The sequence below is a fragment of the Ranitomeya imitator genome, chromosome 8, assembly GCF_032444005.1.
Source record: "Ranitomeya imitator isolate aRanImi1 chromosome 8, aRanImi1.pri, whole genome shotgun sequence".
NCBI classification, from domain to species: Eukaryota; Metazoa; Chordata; class Amphibia; order Anura; family Dendrobatidae; genus Ranitomeya; species Ranitomeya imitator.
The window spans coordinates 127271782-127293224 of record NC_091289.1 but is presented as its reverse complement, the minus strand read 5'-3'; the positions used below and the strand labels follow the sequence as shown (position 1 = coordinate 127293224).

The 21443-nt window shown below is 48.7% G+C and overlaps 1 protein-coding gene across 1 annotated transcript in view; it reads right to left on the bottom strand.

The window, feature by feature from the left end:
• ASPM (assembly factor for spindle microtubules) overlaps window positions 1-21443 on the bottom strand; it is a 62381-nt gene that overhangs the window by 4712 nt on the left and 36226 nt on the right. Inside the window, exons 19-28 of the mRNA XM_069737367.1 lie at window positions 16886-21379; window positions 9604-9753; window positions 7006-7172; window positions 6740-6899; window positions 3968-4177; window positions 3334-3483; window positions 3014-3205; window positions 2726-2918; window positions 2476-2630; window positions 685-861 (exon numbers count right to left, since the gene is read on the bottom strand). Coding sequence (XP_069593468.1) covers window positions 685-861; window positions 2476-2630; window positions 2726-2918; window positions 3014-3205; window positions 3334-3483; window positions 3968-4177; window positions 6740-6899; window positions 7006-7172; window positions 9604-9753; window positions 16886-21379 — 6048 coding nt within the window. The remainder of the gene's footprint in view (window positions 1-684; window positions 862-2475; window positions 2631-2725; window positions 2919-3013; window positions 3206-3333; window positions 3484-3967; window positions 4178-6739; window positions 6900-7005; window positions 7173-9603; window positions 9754-16885; window positions 21380-21443) is intronic.

The window sequence follows — 21443 nt, the reverse complement described above, 5'->3', positions numbered from 1 at the left end:
GCATCTTATGGAGCTAGCGGGATCCACGGGCTCACAGCACAGCTGCATCATTAGAAGATAGCGGGATTCATAGGCTCACAGAACAGCGGCACCATATGAAGATAGCGGGTATCCATGGGCTCACAGCACAGCTGCATCATAAAGCTAGCGGGGGATCCCTGGGCTCACAGCTCAGCTACATCATATGAAGCTAGCAGGATCCATGGGCTCACAGCACAGCTGCATCATATAAAGCTACAGAGATCCATGGGCTCACAGTACAGCTGCATCATACGAAGCTAGCGGGGGATTCATGGGCTCACAGTACAGCTGCATCATACGAAGCTAGCGGGGGATTCATGGGCTCACAGTACAGCTGCATCATACGAAGCTAGCGAGATCCATGGGCTCACAACACAGCTGCATCATACGAAGCTAGCGGGGGATCCATGGGCTCACAGCACAGCTGCATCATACAAAGCTAGCGGGGGATCCATGGGGCTCCCAGCACAGCTGCATCATACGAAGCTAGCGGGATCCACGGGCTCACAGCACAGCTGCATCATAAAGCTAGTGGAGATCCCTGGGCTCACAGCACAGCTGCATCATACCAAGCTAGCGGGCCATCCCTGGGCTGACAGCACAGCTGCATCATATGAAGGATGACAGTGAACACAATGTAATCGCATGACATCAAGCACTTACCCGAGCTCTTTGGGTGTTCAATGCAAAGATTGATAGGAGACAGCAAGTCTTTGTAAAAATGCTGCCCCCCTTGTCGGATACTTTATCTCCAGCTTTCTCCCTGTAGATTTGCAGTAAATTGAGGAGAATGTCGATAGAGTTTTCCACCTTGTAGACTGCAAGCACCGTTCTTTCATACTGTAGATAAAATGTACATGAATTCCAGTTTTGGGCTTTGTGAACATGGCAACATAGGAAATGTAAGGATGCATTGGCTGTACAGGGAACAAAACAATGTACATGTGTGTAAAGGGCGGCAGACATCTAAAAACAGTCAGCATGTCAGGAGTTGTGATCATTGTGAGGCCAGGATTTACATCTGAGCATCATTGCTTTCTGTTCTCAGCCAACACCACTTCTGGTATATAGTGCTGGGACAGGTCGGGGTGTTCTCTAAAATGACAGTAAAGGGTCACTGCTACAAATACTAAATCACATTAAAGGGTATTTCAGATCACTCCTCTTGCATATCGTGATGGGGGAGGGGAGTGTGCAGCTGGTGACGTCTCGTCTACCGATACTTGCAGGGAAGCGAGCTGGTATAACCCTTTAATGGACTAACTAGAACGCAGATAGATCAAAGTATTTGTGGTAATTATCTGGTGCAAGTATAGCAGTTGAGATAGAAGTCATATCTATGAAACTGCTGTGAGGCCTTTACTAACAAATACAAGAAGAACACTAGAAGAAAGGCATAGCAGAATTTATATAGTGCACCAGACTTAGAGGGGTTGTCCAGCCATGGAGTGACTGGAGACTTGTGAATCCTCACAGTGCATTGTGAAGATTCTCCAGTGCTGGGAGCAGTGGGAGACCATATGATCACAAGTCTTGCAATTTGCAAACTTCCAGCCACATAATGACTAGACGTGTCCAACCTATCTTAATACCACTTGAACTCGCCTGGACTACTGCAACCTCCTGCTCTGTGGCCTCCCCTCGAACACTCTCGCACCCCTCCAATCTATTCTAAACTCTGCTGCCTGACTAATCCACTTGTCCCTCCGCTATTCCCTGGCCTCTCCCCTCTGTCAATCCCTTCACTGGCTCCTCATTACCCAGAGACTCCAGTACAAAACCCTAACCATGACATACAAAGCCATCCACAACCTGTCTCCTCATCTCCCGGTACTTTCCTGCACGCAACCTCCGATCCTCACAAGATCTCCTTCTCTACTCCCCTCTTATCTCCTCTTCCCACAGTCGTATACAAGATTTCTCTCGCGTATCACCCCTACTCTGGAACCCTCTACCACAACATAGACTCTCACCTACCGTGGAAACCTTCAAAAAGAACCTGAAGACCCACCTCTTCCGACAAGCCTACAACCTGCAGTAACCACCGATCCACCAAACCACTGCACGACCAGCTCTATCCTCACCTACTGTATCCTCACCCATCCCTTGTAGATTGTGAGCCTTCACGGGCAGGGTCCTCACTCCTCCTGTACCAGTTATGACTTGTATTGTTTAAGATTATTGTACTTGTTTTTATGTATACCCCTCCTCACATGTAAAGCGGCATGGTAAATGGCGCTATAATTCTAATAATAATAACTGAGCAAGGATGTGCAAGTCTAGTCGGCAGGTGATCACATGTATACAAATTGTGCACTTGTGGTCACACGCTGGCATAGGTGTGAGGATTCACATGTCTCCAGTCACATCAAGACTGCAGACTTACAGGCCATACAACCCCTTTATTCCAAAATGAGCAGCTCATACAATAAAAATCCCGATCTGTATGCTCACCTTTGACAGGTTTAGCAGCACCTGAACTGACAGCTTGATTACTTCCATGCAAGGTATGCTCCGGTTACAGCTACGGATCAGGGTAAATATGGTCTTCACTGCCCCACTCTGTGCCATACGCTCACAGCAAACAGAGGACAGTCTGGTGGCAACTTCTGCAGGAGAATAAAGGGAAACTGTCAGCATTTAGGATTGACAGTGACCTAAGTAAGACCCCAGTATCAACCTTCTGATGAACTTCTAAGCTCACCAAGATGCTGCAGAGCTTCCAGGATATAGGAGAGATGCTTGTAGGTCAGCAGGTAATTCAGGGCGACCATTGTTCTGTTACAAAGTTTGTCTTCCTCTTTTATTTCTTCATTTACTGAGTGTAGACGCAGTCGCAAGTTTTTCAGTGCTTTGGTATCATGCACTTTCCTCCACTGATGTCCTCTCCACAGGGCCTGACAGTAAGATAATAAAAACACTTTCACTGTAGTGTTATATACACCCACACACTGATATGGAATACACTTATAATTCCTCATGTTGTAGGTACCTGAAATTTTTGGATTCCTCTGGCCACTTTAGCACGTTTTCTGCGCTGAAGGAAAAGTCTGACATTTCTCTGGATTTTAGTGGCGGCTTCATGCCGGCGCTGTAACCATCCCCGCACTGTGCGCTGCAGAGTGATTATCTTTTGCTGCGTCGTGTGATAGTTTCTTCTCTGCACCATGGAACGATACCATCTCTACAAAAACAGCCACTTATTAGTACTTGTGCCATCACAGTTCCCAGCCCATGTCTCAGAGCTGGTCCTCACCACCATGATGCTTTACATGTACGTTATGGCCCCATGTATATGTACAAGGTACATACCTGTATGTAAGTCACATGGCCAATATGATTTTGTGCCCTTTTGAGCACCAGGTGATTCCGGAAAAACCTCTGAATCCTGATGGCACACAGGTAGTGATGAACAGCCGAGCTGAACCTAAGAAGCTGACGCTCTCGCTTTACACCAGCAACCTGGAAGAAAAGGAATTCAGGTAAAATTACAAAACAAAAGGCTGAAAACTATCAATCCTGATAAGGCGAATGTAAGGGTCAGAGTGCCATATTTGATATAGGACCGTATGAATACAATGGGGGTAATAACAGAAGATCTAACCAGGAGATTGTGATAGCGTCTGGTGGGCAATAATCCTATATAAGAGATTAAGTCACTGTGGAAGACGATCAGGATTGATCGTTCCACTGATACGAATGATCTACTAGTAATAGTAGTACTTCCATTAGAAATAACTAACAATTGGTCCTTCTAAGCACCAGCACCTTCTAGTAATTGTCATGTGTTTGTAAACAGTGTCCCTTCCGTTGCCAAATTACCGTAATTTGCCTTTGGTAATTTGTGTATGAATTGGTGAGAAGAAACACCAGCTGATCTCCAAGTTGGGAATAAATATTATTTCACCAAACACAACGATGAGTACATGGGGTCTGCGGGGGTCACCTGCTTTCGGAGCAGCCAGCCTCGGGTGCACGCCTGCAGTCTGATCACGCAATTCTTCAGCCGCACGTAATGAAGCAGCTCACACCTTCCTTGCTGCAAAGCCCTAAAGTGCCGCTGAAGGGTCACCGCAGCGCCTCTCAGGTGGAGGAACCGCTGCCGATGCCTGAAGCCTCTGAAGGCGGCTTGTATCACACACGCGGCACGCCCCTTCTAAAGAAAAAACAGACATCTGCATGTTACAGGAAGAAAAGTTGCGCTCTTCAGTCACAGATTACATTTCTCAGGAAACAAATAACTTAAAATGAACAAAGGTCAAGATTTCTCCCACTGGGTTATTATCACTTTTAAGACCCAAACGTTTTGTTAGGCTAGGTTCACATTTGCAGTTGAGTCCGCAATGTATTGTCTACAAACGCATGATCACGCAGCGTTTTTTATCCGCATCAGCTTACGCATGACGGCAAAAAAACACCCAGCGTTTGTATGCATTCTTGCATGCGTTTGTGCTTTTTATGCGCAATATTTCCAGGAGGGTGTGTCTCAATGAGTTCCTGGACATGCACAGTCCGAAGTACGCAAGCGCATCGAACGCATGCGTATGCAAGACATGCGTTCCCATAGACATTAATGCGTTTAACGCCCTCATCCCCGTGCTTGACGGAAATTTGCCGCCTCAAAAATTCTAACATGGTGCGTTAGCCGCGCCCCACCGCACACCGCAAACAAACAAATGCGTAGGCGAATGTATGCACCTGCGTCTACAATGTTAAAGATAGGAAATCGAGACGCATGCGGATGTATGGGTCAGAAACGCTGCAGACACAACCGCAAATGTGAAACCAGCCTTAAAAAGCAGAACAATAAAAAACAATCCTGCTCCCATAATTCTATAAGAATATAACACCATGCCAGCCATGCTACTCTCCACACAAAGTGCCTTGTTGGATACACTTAAACGTTGTAGTCTTCAAGTCTGAAGCTTTTTTGCTATAGGTTATCGCACGTTACAGGAGTTGTAGATTGGCGACTGTCAGGGTCCTGAAACGCCCCCAGATCTTCAGCACGTTTCAGGGCAGGCAGGGTGTGGGATGGGGTTTCCCAATACAGACACTTCATGAACACGCTGGTGGGTTTCTTGAAGCAAATTATTTGCGGTTTTTGTGGCAGCCCCATTGCAGGAGTCTGTTTTTTGTCATTTAACCTTTCAGTAGCAAACGGCTTACAAGGGTAGGTTCACACAACCAATCTCTCCCCATCGGAGAAAAACGGTCTGACTATTCCAATAAAGGCCCCTTCACATTAAGCGACGCTGCAGCGATACCGACAACGATCCGGATCGCTGCAGCGTCGCTGTTTGGTCGCTGGAGAGCTGTCACACAGACCGCTCTCCAGCGACCAACGATGCCGGTAACCAGGGTAAACATCGGGTAACTAAGCGCAGGGCCGCGCTTAGTTACCCGATGTTTACCCTGGTTACCTTCCTAAAAGTAAAAAAAACAAACACTACATACTTACCTAACGCTGTCTGTCCTCCAGCACTGTGCTCTGCACTCCTCCTGTACGGTCTGTGTGAGCACAGCGGCCGGAAAGCAGAGCGGTGACGTCACCGCTCTGCTTTCCGGCTGACCGACGCTCACAGCCAGTACAGGAGGAGAGCAGAGCACAGCGCTGGAGGACAGACAGCAGTAGGTAAGTATGTAGTGTTTGTTTTTTTTACTTTTAGGAAGGTAACCAGGGTAAACATCGGGTAACTAAGCGCGGCCCTGCGCTTAGTTACCCGATGTTTACCCTGGTTACCAGTGAAGACATCGCTGGATCGGTGTCACACACGCCGATCCAGCGATGTCCACGGGAGATCCAGCGACGAAATAAAGTGCTGGACTTTCTACAGCGACCAACGATCTCCCAGCAGGGGCCTGATCGTTGGTCGCTGTCACACATAACGATTTTATTAACGATATCGTTGCTACGTCACAAAATGCAACGATATCGTTAACAATATCGTTATGTGTGAAGGTACCTTTAGTCTTTGATCATGGTGACATTACTGTGTCTTGGCCGTGGAGAGAAGATTTCATCCAAGTGCCGTCCAATTCATTTCAATGACCCATAGACTTGCATTGTCGATTTTGATCTAACACTCCGATTATGAATCGGACAGGTTCCTAATTTTTTCCACAGACCACTTAGTCCGATAGTTAAAGAAAAAAAAAAACCACACATGTGCACAGGCCCATAGAATATCATAGGTACCAATGCTATCCATGAAATTACAGACAGCACTCGAGCAAGAAAATGCTTCATAAGAGGGATTTTTTGTACTCACTGCAAAATCTTTTTCTTGGAGCCTTCATTGGGGGGCACCTGTGTCCCCCAATGAAGCGATATAGAAGTATATTTTACATACTCTTTGAATCAACGTTTTATTAATTTCAGAGGGGAAACACTTGTAGTGCTGTATTACTTTTGATTATTATTTTAATGTATTTCTTTATAGCCTTAGTCTAAATTTGAGTTGCTCCTCAAAAAAAAAAAAAAAATGTAACTCCTGAATGAAGAATTAGTAACAGACTCCAAAATGTGTGTTTATGTGGATTTTTCAGCCTGTAGACGCCCTCAGCCTTTATTGCAGATCTTGGGCTTAGGCCGGGTTTGGTTAGTACAATACCACAGCCAGTGATCGTTGTATACCAGATCAGTCACCCTCCCCGAAGGGTCTGGTGGTCCCATCTTTAACATCATATTTTGGGGAAAATATGGGAGATATCATACCTCATGCAGCTCTTTTCTGACAACATATCCTTTGTACACAGATTGAAGCCTTACTGCAGCGGCTTGCTTTTGCAGATATCCTTTGCGGATATTCCTTGTAACGAGGGTCTCTCGCCATCTCCTCTGAATGCACACGGTGGCCTTTCGAAGTTCAGTAAACCTAAGACCAGAGACAGAAGCCAGCCATCACTATTACGCTCCCAATAATTCTCTGTCTAGATCCAAATCCTACTATGTATGACCCTGCCATGGTAGCACCAGCTCACCTTGCCCTTTCTTGCTTGGCTCTCACACGTCTCTGAAGACTCATCGCAGTCCTGATAAGGGTCATGTAGTTTTTTCGGATAGTGTAGGATCTGTAGAATTGCTGGATCACACGAGCCGCTCTCTCCTTTTTTAAGAATGACCTGATTTGGGACCCTCGATAGGCCGCCTGTGTTATTACAATGTTTTAAACAAGAAAAAAAAAAAAAAAAAAATCAAATTTAAAGTGGTTTTAACAAAAGAAACTTTCTTTTGCCGAAATGTAACTCAAGACATGGTTTCCCTACAGTAAAACATACAAATATTAGACCTCAGCTATGTTCACACGTTCCTGATTTCCCTCCTTTTTTTTCAGGACTAAAAACCGCAGCTCTTGGCAGAAAACGCAGGTCCTTTTTTTGGTGCTTTTTTGATGCAGTTTTCTATGCAGAGTCTGTGTGTTTTCTAGGAAGTTTTTTAGGGTTAAAATGGCTGAAAATACCCTAACCCTATTCTAACCTTAGTGGAAAAAAAAAAAAAATTCTTAATTTTTTTATTGTCCCTACCTATGGGGGTGACAAAGGGGGGGGGGGGTCATTTACTATTTTTTTTATTTTGATCACTGAGATATAACCTATCTATCTCAGTGATCAAAATGCACTTTGGAACGAATCTGCCGGCCGGCAGATTCGGCGGGCGCACTGCGCATGCGCCCGCCATTTTGCAAGATGGCGGCGCCCAGGGAGAAGACGGCCGGACGGACACCGGGAGGCCGGGTAAGTATAAGGGGGGAGATGAGGGCACGGGGGGGGGGGGGGGGGTGGCATCGGAGCATGGGGGGTGGGATTGGGGCACGGGGGGGCAGCCACACTGCAGCGGTTCTGCACCACAAACCGCAGAAAACCCGCAGATATTTTTTTCATCTGCGGGTTTTACTGCGGGTTTGACCTCACAATGGAGGTCTATGGGTGCAGAACCGCTGCAGTTCCGCAAAAAGAAGTGACATGGTACTTCTTTTTTACCGCGGCTATTCAGTGCGGCTTTTTTCGCGATTTTCCGCAATGTGGGCACAGCAGTTCCTGTTTTCCATAGGGTACATTGTAATGTACCCTGCATGGAAAACAGCTGCGGACCCGCAGGGGGAGAATCGCGGCGATTCCGCATTAAAAAAAGGATGGTGTGAACATGGCCTAATGCTTTAACTTTTAAAAAGGACATTTTTACAGTCCGGTTATTAGCAATCAGTAATGTGTGTCTAGCAGGTGTATTAGAATAGTTACCGGTCGCTGTGCTCTGCCGTTTCCAGCGCTGCTCGTGTCCTTCTCCTGTATCATGGGACCACAGCCCAGTTCCGAGTCTTATAGACTTATATTGAGAAAGTCTCCTCTAGTCCACACAGAAGAGGCTGTGTAAGTTAGAATGTCACACCGGTCATGTGGTCACATGATGCAGCAGAGAACCGGAGTAGCGCTGGAAACAGCAGAAGACAGCGAGCGGTAAGTATGTGGATACATACACACTAATCAGTAAGATTCTCTGCAGTATTCCAGCTCTATTCCAACATCTACTATATAATTGTCTAAGGGTTACTTCCGTCTGTCTGTCACGGTTATTCATTCGCTGGTTGGTCTCGCCAGCTGCCTGTCATGGCTGCCGCGACCAATCAGCAACGGGCACAGTCCGGAAGAAAATGGCCACTCCTTACTCCCCGCAGTCAGTGTCTGTCGCCCGCATACTCCCCTCCGGTCACCGCTAACACAGGGTTAATGCCGGAGGTAACGGACCGCGTTATGCCGCGGGTAACACACTCAGTTACCGCCGCTATCAACCCTGTGTGTCCTCAACTTTTTACCATTGACGCTGCCTATGCGGCATCAATAGTAAAAAATGTAATGTTAAAAATAATTTAAAAAAAATAAACCTGCTATACTCAACCTCAGTAGTCCGCTGAGCCGCTCCCGCCGGCCGCCATCTTCCGCTGCAGTTTCCGGTGGCAAAGATGGTATGGCAGAAGGACCTGCCATGACGTCACGGTCATGTGACCGCGACGTAATCACAGGCCCTGCGCTATAAATACCTGCCATGACATCACGCTCATGTGACCGCGACGTCATCACAGGTCCTGCGCGCTGATACCAACCCTGGGACCGCAAGCTGCCGTGGACTACAAGGGGCCTTCGGAAAGGTGAGAATGTGTTTTTTTCACCTATGACAAACCTGGCTGGGCAATATACTACGTGACTGGCTAATATACTACGTGGCTCTGTGCTGTATACTACTTCGCTGTGCAATATACTACATGGCTCTGTGCTGTATACTACGTCGCTGGCCAATATACTACGTGGCTCTGTGCTGTATACGTCGCTGTGCGATATACTACGTGGCTGGGCAATATACTACGTGGCTGGGCAATATACTACGTGGACATGCATATTCTAGAATATCCAATGCGTTAGAATCGGGCCACCATCTAGTAATTTATAACCTGCATTTTAGAGGAGATGAAGGAGCAGGGCGCCTTTACATATGCCTGTCTGTATAGCCTCAATATATGCATCACCCTCCTGACCCTGATCACCAATAAGATGTCACAATATTCCCTCTACACGATGCAGACCTACCTGTAGAACAACAGCAGCTGTCCTGCGCCTCATGTAATAGTGACGATGGAGCGCCTGGAGACAGTGCGCTCTGTATCTCTGTTGTATGGTTAGAGCGGCTATTTTATACTGGAGGAAAAGATTTCTTTGCACATATCTCCGCCAACAGGCCTAAAGAAACAAGTCCATCAAATTGTTAGGAAAGTGTGGGAAAAAGTGTAACAGCTGTAACCAAGGATAAAACAGGATTTTTGGTTGCTTACCGTAAAATCTGTTTCTCGGAGCCTCCATTGGGGGACACAAGAACCATGGGGTGTATGCTGCTGCCACTAGGAGGCTGACACTATGCACAAAAAAAGTTAGCTCCTCCTCTGCAGTGTACACCCCACCGACTGGCATTATGCACTTCAGTTAGTGAGAAAGCAGTAGGAGAAAAACAACAAGGTTTAAACATAACCACAAACATGAGAACTGTATACGTGAGAACAGTCAAACATAAAACAACAGAAACTGAGAAACATTGGGAGGGTGATGTGTCCCCCAACGGAGGCTCCGAGAAACAGATTTTACAGTAAGCAACCAAAAATCCTGTTTTCTCCATCGCCTCTCATTGGGGGACACAGGAACCATGGGACGTCTCAAAGCAGTCCCTAGGGTGGGAAAAACGGACTTCCATCAGGTCAGAGGACTCACCACTGCCGCCTGCAAGATCCTTCTGCCTAGGCTGGCGTCCGCCGAACCGTAGGTATGAACCTTGTAAAATTTGGAGAACGTGTGGATGGAAGACCAGGTTGCCGCTTTGCAAAGCTGTAGGGCGAAAGCCCTGTGGCGCACCGCCCAGGAGGCGCCGACTGCCCGGGTAGAGTGAGCCTTTATCCCAGGAGGGGGCACTCTGTTCTTGACACGGTAAGCCTCCAGAATTGCCGTTCTGGTCCTGCGAGCAATAATCGCTTTAGAAACCAGTACGCCTCTACGTGTGCCATCAGGAATGACGAAAAGAGAATCCGTCTTCCGGAAAGCGGACGTTCTATCCAGGTAGATCCTCACCGCCCTGACGAGGTCCAGCTTGTTCAACGATCGCTCCAGAGGATGAGTCGGAGCTGGACAAAAGGAAGCTAGAACAATGTCCTCGTTGAGGTGGAAGGTAGAAACCACCTTAGGAAGGAAGGCGGAAGCCTGAGGATCACCTTGTCTTGGTGAGTGACCAAGAAGAGAGGTCGGCAAGAGAGGGCCACCAACTCGGAAACGCGGCGGATAGAAGTGATGGCCACAAGAAAGGCCACCTTCCACGATAGAACTGACAGGGGAATCGCCATGAGGGGCTCAAAGGGGGAAACCCTCAGAACGTCCAGTACCAGATTTAAATCCCATGAATCCACCGGGGCCCAATATGGAAGGACAGCATGGGCTGCTCCTTGAAGGAAGGTGTTAACCTGTGGCCGAGAAGATAAAGTCTTCTGAAAAAGGATGGAGAGCGCAGAAACCTTGCCCTTTAGGGAACTAAGAGCAAGGCCCGAATCCAGTCCTGCCTGAAGGAAGGCCAAGATGGAAGGCAGGGAAAAGGACATAGATGAAACACGGTTGGACTCGTACCAACGAAAGTAAGCCTTCCAGGTACGTTAGTAGATCCAGGAAGACGAAGGCTTCCTAGCCTGGATCATGGTGTGAATCAGCCGGTCCGAAAGGCCGAACGCTCTTAGAACTGCGGTCTCAAACAGCCACGCCATTAAACTGAGCAACTGACAATTCGGGTGGCAGATCGGACCCGGAGACAGCAGATCGGGCCTGTCTGGAAGGCGCCAGGGGGTGTCAGCGAGAAGGTTGACGATCTCCGCGAACCAAGCTCTCCTGGGCCAATCCGGGGGCGATCAGAATGACCGGCACCCCTTCCGCTTTGATCTTTTTCAACAGCTTGGGAAGCAAGGGAAGGGGTGGGAACAGGTAGGGCAGCACGAACCATGACCAAGGAATGGCCAGAGCGTCGACGCACACTGCAAGAGGATCGCGAGACCTGGAGACGAACTGAGGAACCTTCCTGTTTGTACGAGACGTCGTGAGGTCCACATCCGGAGTCCCCCATCGAAGACAAATCTGATGGAAGACTTCCTGGTGCAAGGACCATTCTCCTGCCGCGAGACCCTCGCGGCTGAGGAAGTCGGCAGCCCAATTGTCCACGCCGGGGATATGCACCACGGATATCACCGGAATCGTTGCCTTTGCCCAGAGGATCTTGGATACCTCGGCAAGGGCCAAGGAGCTCCGAGTACCCCCCTGATGGTTGACATAAGCCACAGCCATGGCGTTGTCCGTCTGGATTCGGATTGGTAGGCCCTTGAGAATCCTTTCCCAGTGACGGAGGGACAGAAAAATGGCCCGAATCTCGAGGACATTGATCAGCAGAGATGACTCCTGCACCGACCAACGGCCCTGAACAGTCAGGTGGCGAAACACCGCATCCCAGCCGAACAGGCTGGCATCCGTTGTCACCACTTGCCAGTGAACTGGAAGGACGGACCTGCCCTGGGAGTTGAGAGGTGACGTCAGCCACTAGTTGACAGACCGTTTGTCCCACTGAGACAGAATGGCTTGTTGAAGAGGTCGCGAATGAAATTGGGCGAAGGGAATCACTTCCAATGTTACTACCATCCTCCCCAGAACCTTCATGGCCGATCGGAAGGAGGGAAACTGAGGACCCTGGAGCAAGCGTATGTCCCGAAGAAGGATGGATCTCTTGACTTCAGGAAGAAAGACTTTGGTCTGACGAGTGTCGAAGAGCATGCCCAGAAAGATGATGCGCTGAGAAGGAATAAGGCAGGACTTCTTCCAGTTGATCAGCCACCCGAAACTAGGCTAGGGTGTTGAGAACGATGGACAGGCTTTCGTGAGCATGAGAAAAGGACGGAGCTTTGATGAGGATGTCGTCGACGTATGGTAACAGAACCAGGCTCTGACCCTCAAGATGGCCATCAGCGCCGCCATGATCTTCGTGAAAACTCTTGGGGCGGTTGCAAGACCGAACGGCAGGGCGGCAAACTGAAAATGTTCCTGGAGCACCGCAAAGCGCAGGAATCGGTGATGTCCCAGGAATATCAGGACATGGGAGGTAGGCGTCCTGAATATCTATGGAACACAAATTCCTGAGCCTCCATGGAAGCAATTACTGAACGAAGGGATTCTATCCTGAAGTGCTTCAGACGAACTCTCCTGTTCAGTAATTTGAGATCCAGAATGGGACGAACCTTGCAGTCTTTTTTCGGTACCACAAAAAGGTTTGAATAGAAACCTGTGAACCGTACTTTTTCTGGGACGGGAACGATTACCGCAGCTTTGAGGAGAGAAGCGATGGATGTGAAGAAACCCAGAACTAGAGCGGGGCCTCTTGGAGGTCAGGATTCAAAGAAGCGATCCCAGGGTCGTGAAATGAACTATATTTTGTAACCCGAAGATACAACTTCCCTGACCCATGCGTCCTCTGCTGAGGTGATCCAGACGTCCCTGAAGAGAAGACGGCCGCCCAGCCTGGGAGGTGGGTTGGAGTCTTGCCAAGAGTCATGCCGAGGTGGATCTTCCATTTCAAAAACCTGACCTGCACATCCAAACATAGACTGAGTGTGAACAGGTGCTGAACCCAGAGTCGCCAACTCGTATATAGTTAAGTAAAAAGGGCAGCACACTGCAGCGCCAAAACATGCAAACTTGAAAACACGAAATTTGAACTGCATTACTGCACTAGAAATATGAAAAATGAGAGCTTTTAGCGCATAAAAATGGCCATATTTATGTGTACCTCGTAGCCACTTTACGGCATCTCTCTTATACGAGGTCCTACGCTTGACCTACCTCATTGAGAATAAACGTCTCCATCTGAACGGGTACATGTGAAACCTCTTCTTGGACTCAAATTCTCACTCTCTGTGGAGGGGTATTAGACCTACTATAATTAAAACACCTGTGGCTAGGAGGCGGGAGTGCACGATCAGAAGGCTAGAGAATACATTTCAAAAACCTGACCTGCACATCCAAACATAGACTGAGTGTGAACAGGTGCTGAACCCAGAGTCGCCAACTCGTATATAGTTAAGTAAAAAGGGCAGCACACTGCAGCGCCAAAACATGCAAACTTGAAAACACGAAATTTGAACTGCATTACTGCACTAGAAATATGAAAAATGAGAGCTTTTAGCGCATAAAAATGGCCATATGGAGACGTTTATTCTCAATGAGGTAGGTCAAGCGTAGGACCTCGTATAAGAGAGATGCCGTAAAGTGGCTACGAGGTACACATAAATATGGCCATTTTTATGCGCTAAAAGCTCTCATTTTTCATATTTCTAGTGCAGTAATGCAGTTCAAATTTCGTGTTTTCAAGTTTGCATGTTTTGGCGCTGCAGTGTGCTGCCCTTTTTACTTAACTATATACGAGGTGGATCTTCCAGTCCTGGACCTGGAGGATCTACCCCGGGATTAGCAAGGATGCAAGGAAGGAGTGGGCCTAAAGGATACGGTCTTCTTCTGACGTGCCTGTGACCTCTGTTGCTGCTGGGGAAAAAGTTTGACACCGCAAAGCGACGAAAAGGCCGAAAGGACCGAAACTGACGTCTAGGGGGAGGACGACGAGGTTTGGCCTGGGGAAGAAGAGAACTTGTGCCCCCAGTGGCGTCCTTAATGATTTGGTCCAGCTTAGAACCAAAGAGACGAGACCCCTAAAAGGCAGGCTCGTAAGGGACTTCTTAAAAGACAAATCCGCTTGCCAGGCCTTAAGCCAAACGGTCAGGCTGATGGCAACCGCATTGCTGGATGCCTGAGCCGCACAAGATGTGGCATCCAGGGAGTCGGAGACCAGATATTCACCCGCGTGAGAAATTTGGTTGGCAAGTTCCGCCAGCTGTCCGGGTGGAGGCCCGTCCAGAATGCCCCGACGGAGTTGTTTGGCCCACTTGGATATGGATTTTGAAACCCAAGTAGAAGCAAAGGTCGGGCAAAGACTAGCTGAGGCCGCTTCAATGGCTGACTTCGCGAAACATTCTATGACTATCGTTAGAATCCTTCAGAGATGCTCCGCCGGACAGTGGAAGGACCGTGTTGGTGGACAGTCTGGAAACTGGAGGATCCACCAAAAGAGAAGCAGTCCAATTAGCGGCGAGCTCCGGAAAAAGGGGATATAAAACGCCAAGTCGCTTTCCTCTCAAAGAGTCTGGTCGGGTTCTCTCTTTCTCTGGTCATAATCTCCGCGAATTCCGGGTGAGGACAAAAAAACTTGGAAGGTGGCTTTGCCCGTCTAAACGAAACCGCCTGATCTGCGGGTTCCGTAGAGGACTCCTTGATGCCACAGGTTTGATTTATCGCTCCTATGAGATTCTGAACCATATCCCTCATGGTAGCGATTTGGTTCGAATCCAGCTCCGAAACATCCTCTGAAGGCGCATCGGAGAACGCCTCGCCTGACCCAGGGGAAAAGGACCGGGGGGAAGTCGACCGCAGAGAAGGACCGTGTGGTGAGATGGAGCGAGAAGGACTCAGACCGGCGTTCCTGTCTGGACCTTTTGCGGCTTGCAATGGAGGGCTCGGACGGAGCTTCCTGCGACCCGCTGGCTACTGCGGGGGTCTGCAGGAGTAATCGGTCCAGCACTGACACCAGAGTTTGAGATACCCGTATTAGATCCGCCGATTGTGACAGAGAGGAAACCCAGACTGGGGTGGGGGTATCACTTGAGCGGAGCAGCCGGGGGATCCTGGGCGGTGGGAACAAATCGGGTTGCTGCAGGCCTGACAGAGTGGAGAGACTGACCTGAGGGAAGTTTACAGTTACAAGACGAACATGCAAAGTATTTGACTAAGGCAGAGGAATTAAGAGTAAAAAGTAGGACGAGAGTGGCCCCCTTTAGAGGTAGACATTTTGAAAAGGTCCCTGAAGAAAATGCCAGAGGGTTAGGGGACAGGGGGGCAGAGGGGTGTGTCAGTCTGCAGTGCAGAGCTACTCACAGCAGACGAAAAACGGATTCCAGAGGAAGCTGTCCGGCTTGATGGGATGGGCCTCCGGTGAGAAGTAGTCCTTTAGGCAGGAGGGTGGTATGGGCTCCTGACGCATTTTGGACCGATCTGCGGATGGTGACTGCTGAGATGTGCCGCAGTGAAATTATCGGGCGGGAGAAAAGCCCGCCCGATGAAAGAGGGAAGGGGGCAGAGTCCGGCACCGGAAGTAGGCCCGGGCAGAAGCCGGGGCCTAAATTAGAGACGGGTGTCCGGCAGTGAAGGGCCGCAGCGTCGGAACGATGCGCCGCAGGAAGGAAGCGAAGCGGCAGCCTGGCAAAGCCGCCGCGCTGAAGAAAAAGGTATGAACGGCTGCCTACAGCGGCCGGAGTAGCGCAGCCGCAGGGACCCAAAGCGGTGCGGCGGCCTGACAAGGCCGTGCTAGCAAGGTGGCCGCTGAGAGCGGCCGGAATAGCGCAATCACAGGAGCAAGAAGCGGCACGGTAGTCCGTAAAGGCAGCCGTGCCGGAACAGGGGGCAGGGCGGCCGCAGCCACAGAAGCGGCGCAGCAGCTGAGAAGAGATGGGACCCATTATAAAATGCATATGCTCCATGAAAAGGCCCCTACCTCTGCCCGAATGTAAGGCGACCCACATCTGAGACCCCTTAAATAAAGCACCCCCTTTTGAGGATCTGGGATGGGATGCATGGGAAAATACTCACCTCAAACATCCCACGCCAGTACTAACCTAGAAGGGATGAGACGTCCAGGGAGCTGATGAACGTCCTAGTCTCCGCAACAGACAGGCTCTGGTGGGCGAGTGGGTGGGGAACGGAGGGAGGACCAGACTTCTGAGCACGCTTGTGTGTTAGGATCATGGTCCTGCCGAGGGATCTATGAGGATACGGGGTGGCAGTACACGCCGTACTCATAGTCCGCATTGTGGGACTACAGGTGTGACTGATCACCCTGTATCCCTCTGGAAAACCTGAAAGAAAACGACGCACATTGAGGTAGATAAGGGTCTAATGAAAGACCTGTGTCCACCTCCTACTGACACTAAGCTAAACTGAAGTGCATAATGCCACTCGGTGGGGTGTACTCTGCAGAGGAGGAGCTAACTTTTTTTGTGCATAGTGTCAGCCGCCTAGTGGCAGCAGCATACACCGCATAGTTCCGGTGTCCCCCAATGAGAGGCGATAGAGAAACATAGCTTTTTATAGGAGCTGTAGGCACAAATTAGTATTTACCCAATTTTAATTTTTGCTGTTTTGGACTGATGTATATATATTTTATATACCCTTTAAATAAGGAAAACTTCTAGATACACACCTGGATTATTATTGCAGCACACCGAGCCTTGATGAACCTCCTTTGTACACAAAATCTTCGCATCACTGACTGCAGGCAGACCACGTGTCTCCTGACATCCAGATAAGCCATTCTGTGCTGCCGGGTAATAATCAGAGCCCTGTACCGCCGCTGAAGGACGATGGCGGCGGCTCTCTGCCGGTCATAGAGGTTCTTCATTCTGTGCATCCTGTAGTAGGACTGCAAGGTCACAGCAGATTGTCGGAGAATCAGAAATCTTTTCCGGCACACGACCATACGTAGATAAGCTTGTAGTCTTCGTGCGGATTTTTCTTGGCGCACCATCCTGCGGGCCAGCAATCCCCTATAAGCAGACTGAATTACTACAGCGGACGCCCGCAGGGTCACATACCGGACTCTCTGCAGACGCACTTGGCGACATCTTCTGAACCAGTTTTGGATACAAGCAGCAGATTCTTCCACTTGTTGGAGCCTTTTTCTAACCCGATAGGCTCTGAAGGCAGCTTGGATGACCAGGACTGCAGACGAGATCCGGAAGAAGGCTTTTCTTTTCTGATACATCCTGAACGTTGCCTGGATTACTAGAGCTGCCGCTGTCCTCCGTGAAGCCTTTCTCGTTTTCATAGCTCGGAAAGCAGCCTGTATGCATGTTGTTGCTTTCCTTAGGGCGGTAAATTGCTTGACTGCCTCATCTCTTAACACGTTTGCTCTAAAGCACAACTGTATTCTTCTTGTGGCTTGCTGCAAGGCGATATAGGATGTACGCTGTTTGTACATCCGATAAGTGGCTTGGATCACGGCTGCAGCTCTGTTTCTCTGTGCCAGTCTTTTGCGGGATTTATAGGATCTCCATGCGGATTGGATACAAGTTGCCGCCTTTCGAATAGTGATAAAACATGTGCGCTGTGATCTGGCTAGTGCGAGAGCTCGGTATCTTCTCTGGACATGAGCTGTGGCACACCTAAGCTGTATATACTTCTTTCTTTGTATGTGGGCTTTAACGCACTTTTGGATGCTTGTAGCCGCTTGATGCATTCTTCTAATCTGTCGTCTTACTTTCGCCCCCCTAAAGGCTGCTTGAAGCAGTATGACAGATATTTTGGTGGTTTGATACAAGCAAAAATCCTGGTCCCTTGCCCTCTTTGCTCTGTATCGCTGCTGTATAGTTTGGGTGGCCTTTATTAGTCTTTTGTAGCATTTGTGATGAACGTACCTGCGATAACTGGACTGGATTACAGTGGCGGCTTTATTCATGGCATTCAGACTTCTCCGCACCCTCATTCCCCTAAAACCCGCCTGAATAGTGACGACCGAGTAATGCAATCTGAGAAATCGTCCCCGTACCCGCCTACATTCAACAACAGAACGGTACCACATCTGAATGGTACGAGCAGACTCGCGCTGGGCCCTATACAAAACAAGGATTCTGCGCATCTTGAAGTAGGACTGTATTCTAGTGGCCATTTTATGCTTCTTGTCAAGGTCTTTTCTTACTTTATATCCTCTGTATGAAGCCTGAATACAAGATGCAGCTTTCCACATTGACCGGTAGTCTCGATAATGTCGGCGGGTTATAGTAGTTGCTCTATATAGTCTCTGAACACGAATGGTCATTTCCTTCAATGTAAGGTAGCGCCTGCGCTCAATATACGTTCTGAATTGTCTCTGGATGATTGTGGCCGCTTTTTCCTCGGCTTTTAGCCCTTTTCTTACCTGCCAGCCTCTATAACTAGATTGGAGACAGACCGCGGCATCTTTCATAAAAGAATAGCGTAAAACTTCAAAGTCTCTGATCTTCTTTGCCCGGTATCTCTGCTGCATCACATGTGCTGCCCACTGCATTTTTCTATAATTACATTTGCACAAGTACATCCGGTAGGCCGATTGGATTTTGGAGGCGGCCCGGTTCATGTCAGCTATTGCCCGCCTCACCTTAGCACCCCGGTACGCAGCCTGAAGTTTTATCACAGATTGCCGTAGGTTTACGTATGCTTCTCGCTCATGTACAGCAGATCTATAGGACCTGTAATATCGCTGTATGGTGACACACGCACATTGTAGAGTCTGATACTTAACACGCGTCTTGTGCATTCTGAACGCTGCTTGGATGGTGGTGGCAGCACACTGCATCTCCTGCAGCTTCCTTCTCTCTCGGAAACCCTTGTATGCAGATTGTAGAACAACGGCAGCCTTTCTTAACTTGATGAACTCTTGTCTGTGATGATCGCCAAGCTTTTTGGATTTATATCTTTTCTGAACGACTATGGTTGCCTTTCGCAGTGTAAGGAACTGGCGCCTTTCTATTAATGTTTTGATCGCCCCCTGAAGGACCCTTGCAGCGTTGCACTTGGCCTTGAATTCTCGCCGCTGTTTCATTGCCCGGAAAGATGACTGAATGCGCACTGCAGCACGTCTCATGTCGCGGTACTGCTGCATCTGCCGGTTCCTCTCCAGGGACGCGCGGTAGCGTTGCTGCACTGCTACGGTGATGTTTCTTAGCTTGGTGAAGTAACATCTCTGTTTGAACATTCGGTATTGCGCCTGTATCACAGCTGCAGCCATATTCATGCGACCAATCTGCTTCCTAAGGCTTCTCCCTCTCCATGCTGCTTGAATGGTGCACGCGGCCTTCTTAAGGTCAGTATATTGGCTCTGCACCATTCTGCGTTGCAGCACTGCTCTGTAGCGTTGCTGGATCGCCGCAGCCGCCCGCCTCATTGTCTGATACGCCATCCTCTGCATGTGCATTCTGTGCACCGACTGGATCAAAATCACGGACTTTCGCATCAGATGCAATCTTTGCCTCATCTTCACCCCTCTATAAACGGACTGAAGTCTGATAACATTCCTCTTCAGGTGGATGTATTCTGTTCTTTGCGTCTGAGCGACCACTGAGTTGCGGTACCACCTCTGTATGGTTATTGCGCTCATCCTCAATTTAAGGTACCGTTTGCGGACTCTGTAGGAGCGGTAATAGGCCTGAACCGTGCAGGCTGCTTTTCGAATATAGAAGATATTCTTCCTGGTCCTCCATCCTCTAAAACCAGCTTGAAGGAGTGTAATAGCGGCTTTCACTTTTAAATAATGGGATCGCTGACATTTCCGTGAAAGATGCGCTCTGTAGCGACATTGAATGATCTCAGCAGATTGCTTCACGGTCCTATACCGTGTAAGGCAGACATGCATTTTGTAATAGGACTGGATTACACTTGCGGCTCTGTGCAGCTTCAGGATCTCACTTCTTACTTTTTTGGCCCTCCAGTTGGCTTGGACCCTTCTTACCATCAGACAGACATGAAGGTATTTTTCCCGTTCCTTCCTACCAGTCAGTAGGGCCCGGTAGTGCTGCTGGATGGTTATTATTGCCTTCCTAATTTCTTCAAACCTTGTTCGGGCAAGAAATCTTCTAAACTCTGCCTGAATAGTGACTGCAGCGGCATGCTGCTCGTGGAGTTGCCTCCTCACTTGGAGGCCGCGGTATGCAGCTTGTATCACAGCAATCGCTCTCTTAGTTTTCCGGAAATTTTCCATTTCGTTCTTCGTTTGTTTGTGGCCTCTGTACCAGCTCTGAATACTCAGTGCAGATTGGCGCATTTTCAGATAGCGCTTCCTTACCATGTAACATCGGATCTTGGCTTGTATATGAACTGCTGCAGCGCGCTGGATCCGCACTCTTCTGCGCTGTATCCACCCCCGGTAGGCTGCTTGCAGTCGCACAGCAGACCGCCTCATTAATAAGAACGTCTCCCTATGATGAACACAATCATTGTGTGCCCGGAGTCTCCTCTGTACGATCACAGCAGCTCTGCGCAATCTTACATACTGCTTTCTCGCCTTCTGCATTCTGTACCAAGCTTGCAGTGTGGTGGCAACACTATTCCTGGCGTTCATCTGCTTTCTCACCAGGTATCCTCGTACAGCAGATTGGATTTCTACACAAGCCGCTCTTTTCCTGATGAAAGTCTTTCTCTCTTTAAGCATCAATATTTTAGCTCGGATGAGTCTTTGTACAGAAATAACTGTCCGTTTCAGCACAAGGTAATGTTTTCTTTCCTGCCACATTTTACACAAGGACTGTATCTTAACTGCAGCAGCCCGAATGATCAGGTATCTACGTCGTTCCTTAATCATACAATACTGAGACTGAATCACAATGGCGGCATTAATAATGGCTTCCAGCTTGCGTTGCCGCCATCTCCTGCAGGCTTTCTGAAGGACCAATGCAGCTTTGTTTTCCCTTTCACTCTTATCCAGTTTCCACCTCCTGTAAGCAGACTGGATAACAGCAGCTGAGGATTTTACACGGAGATAGAGGTTACGCTCCCGTGTAGCCAATAACCAAGCGCGCACATGGACCTGAATGGTTCTCACAGCACACATAGTCCTTTCATAGGAGGAGACCGCAATCTTAGCTCGGACTCTTGCTTGCATGAGAACAACATATCCTTTAAGAGATCTGTAATATTTCAGAGCAGAAAAACATCGCCAGTGTTTCTGTAAAGCAAAAGGAAGAGGAGTTAGTTATGCTAACAGATTGTATCAGCGCTCCGTAACAAAG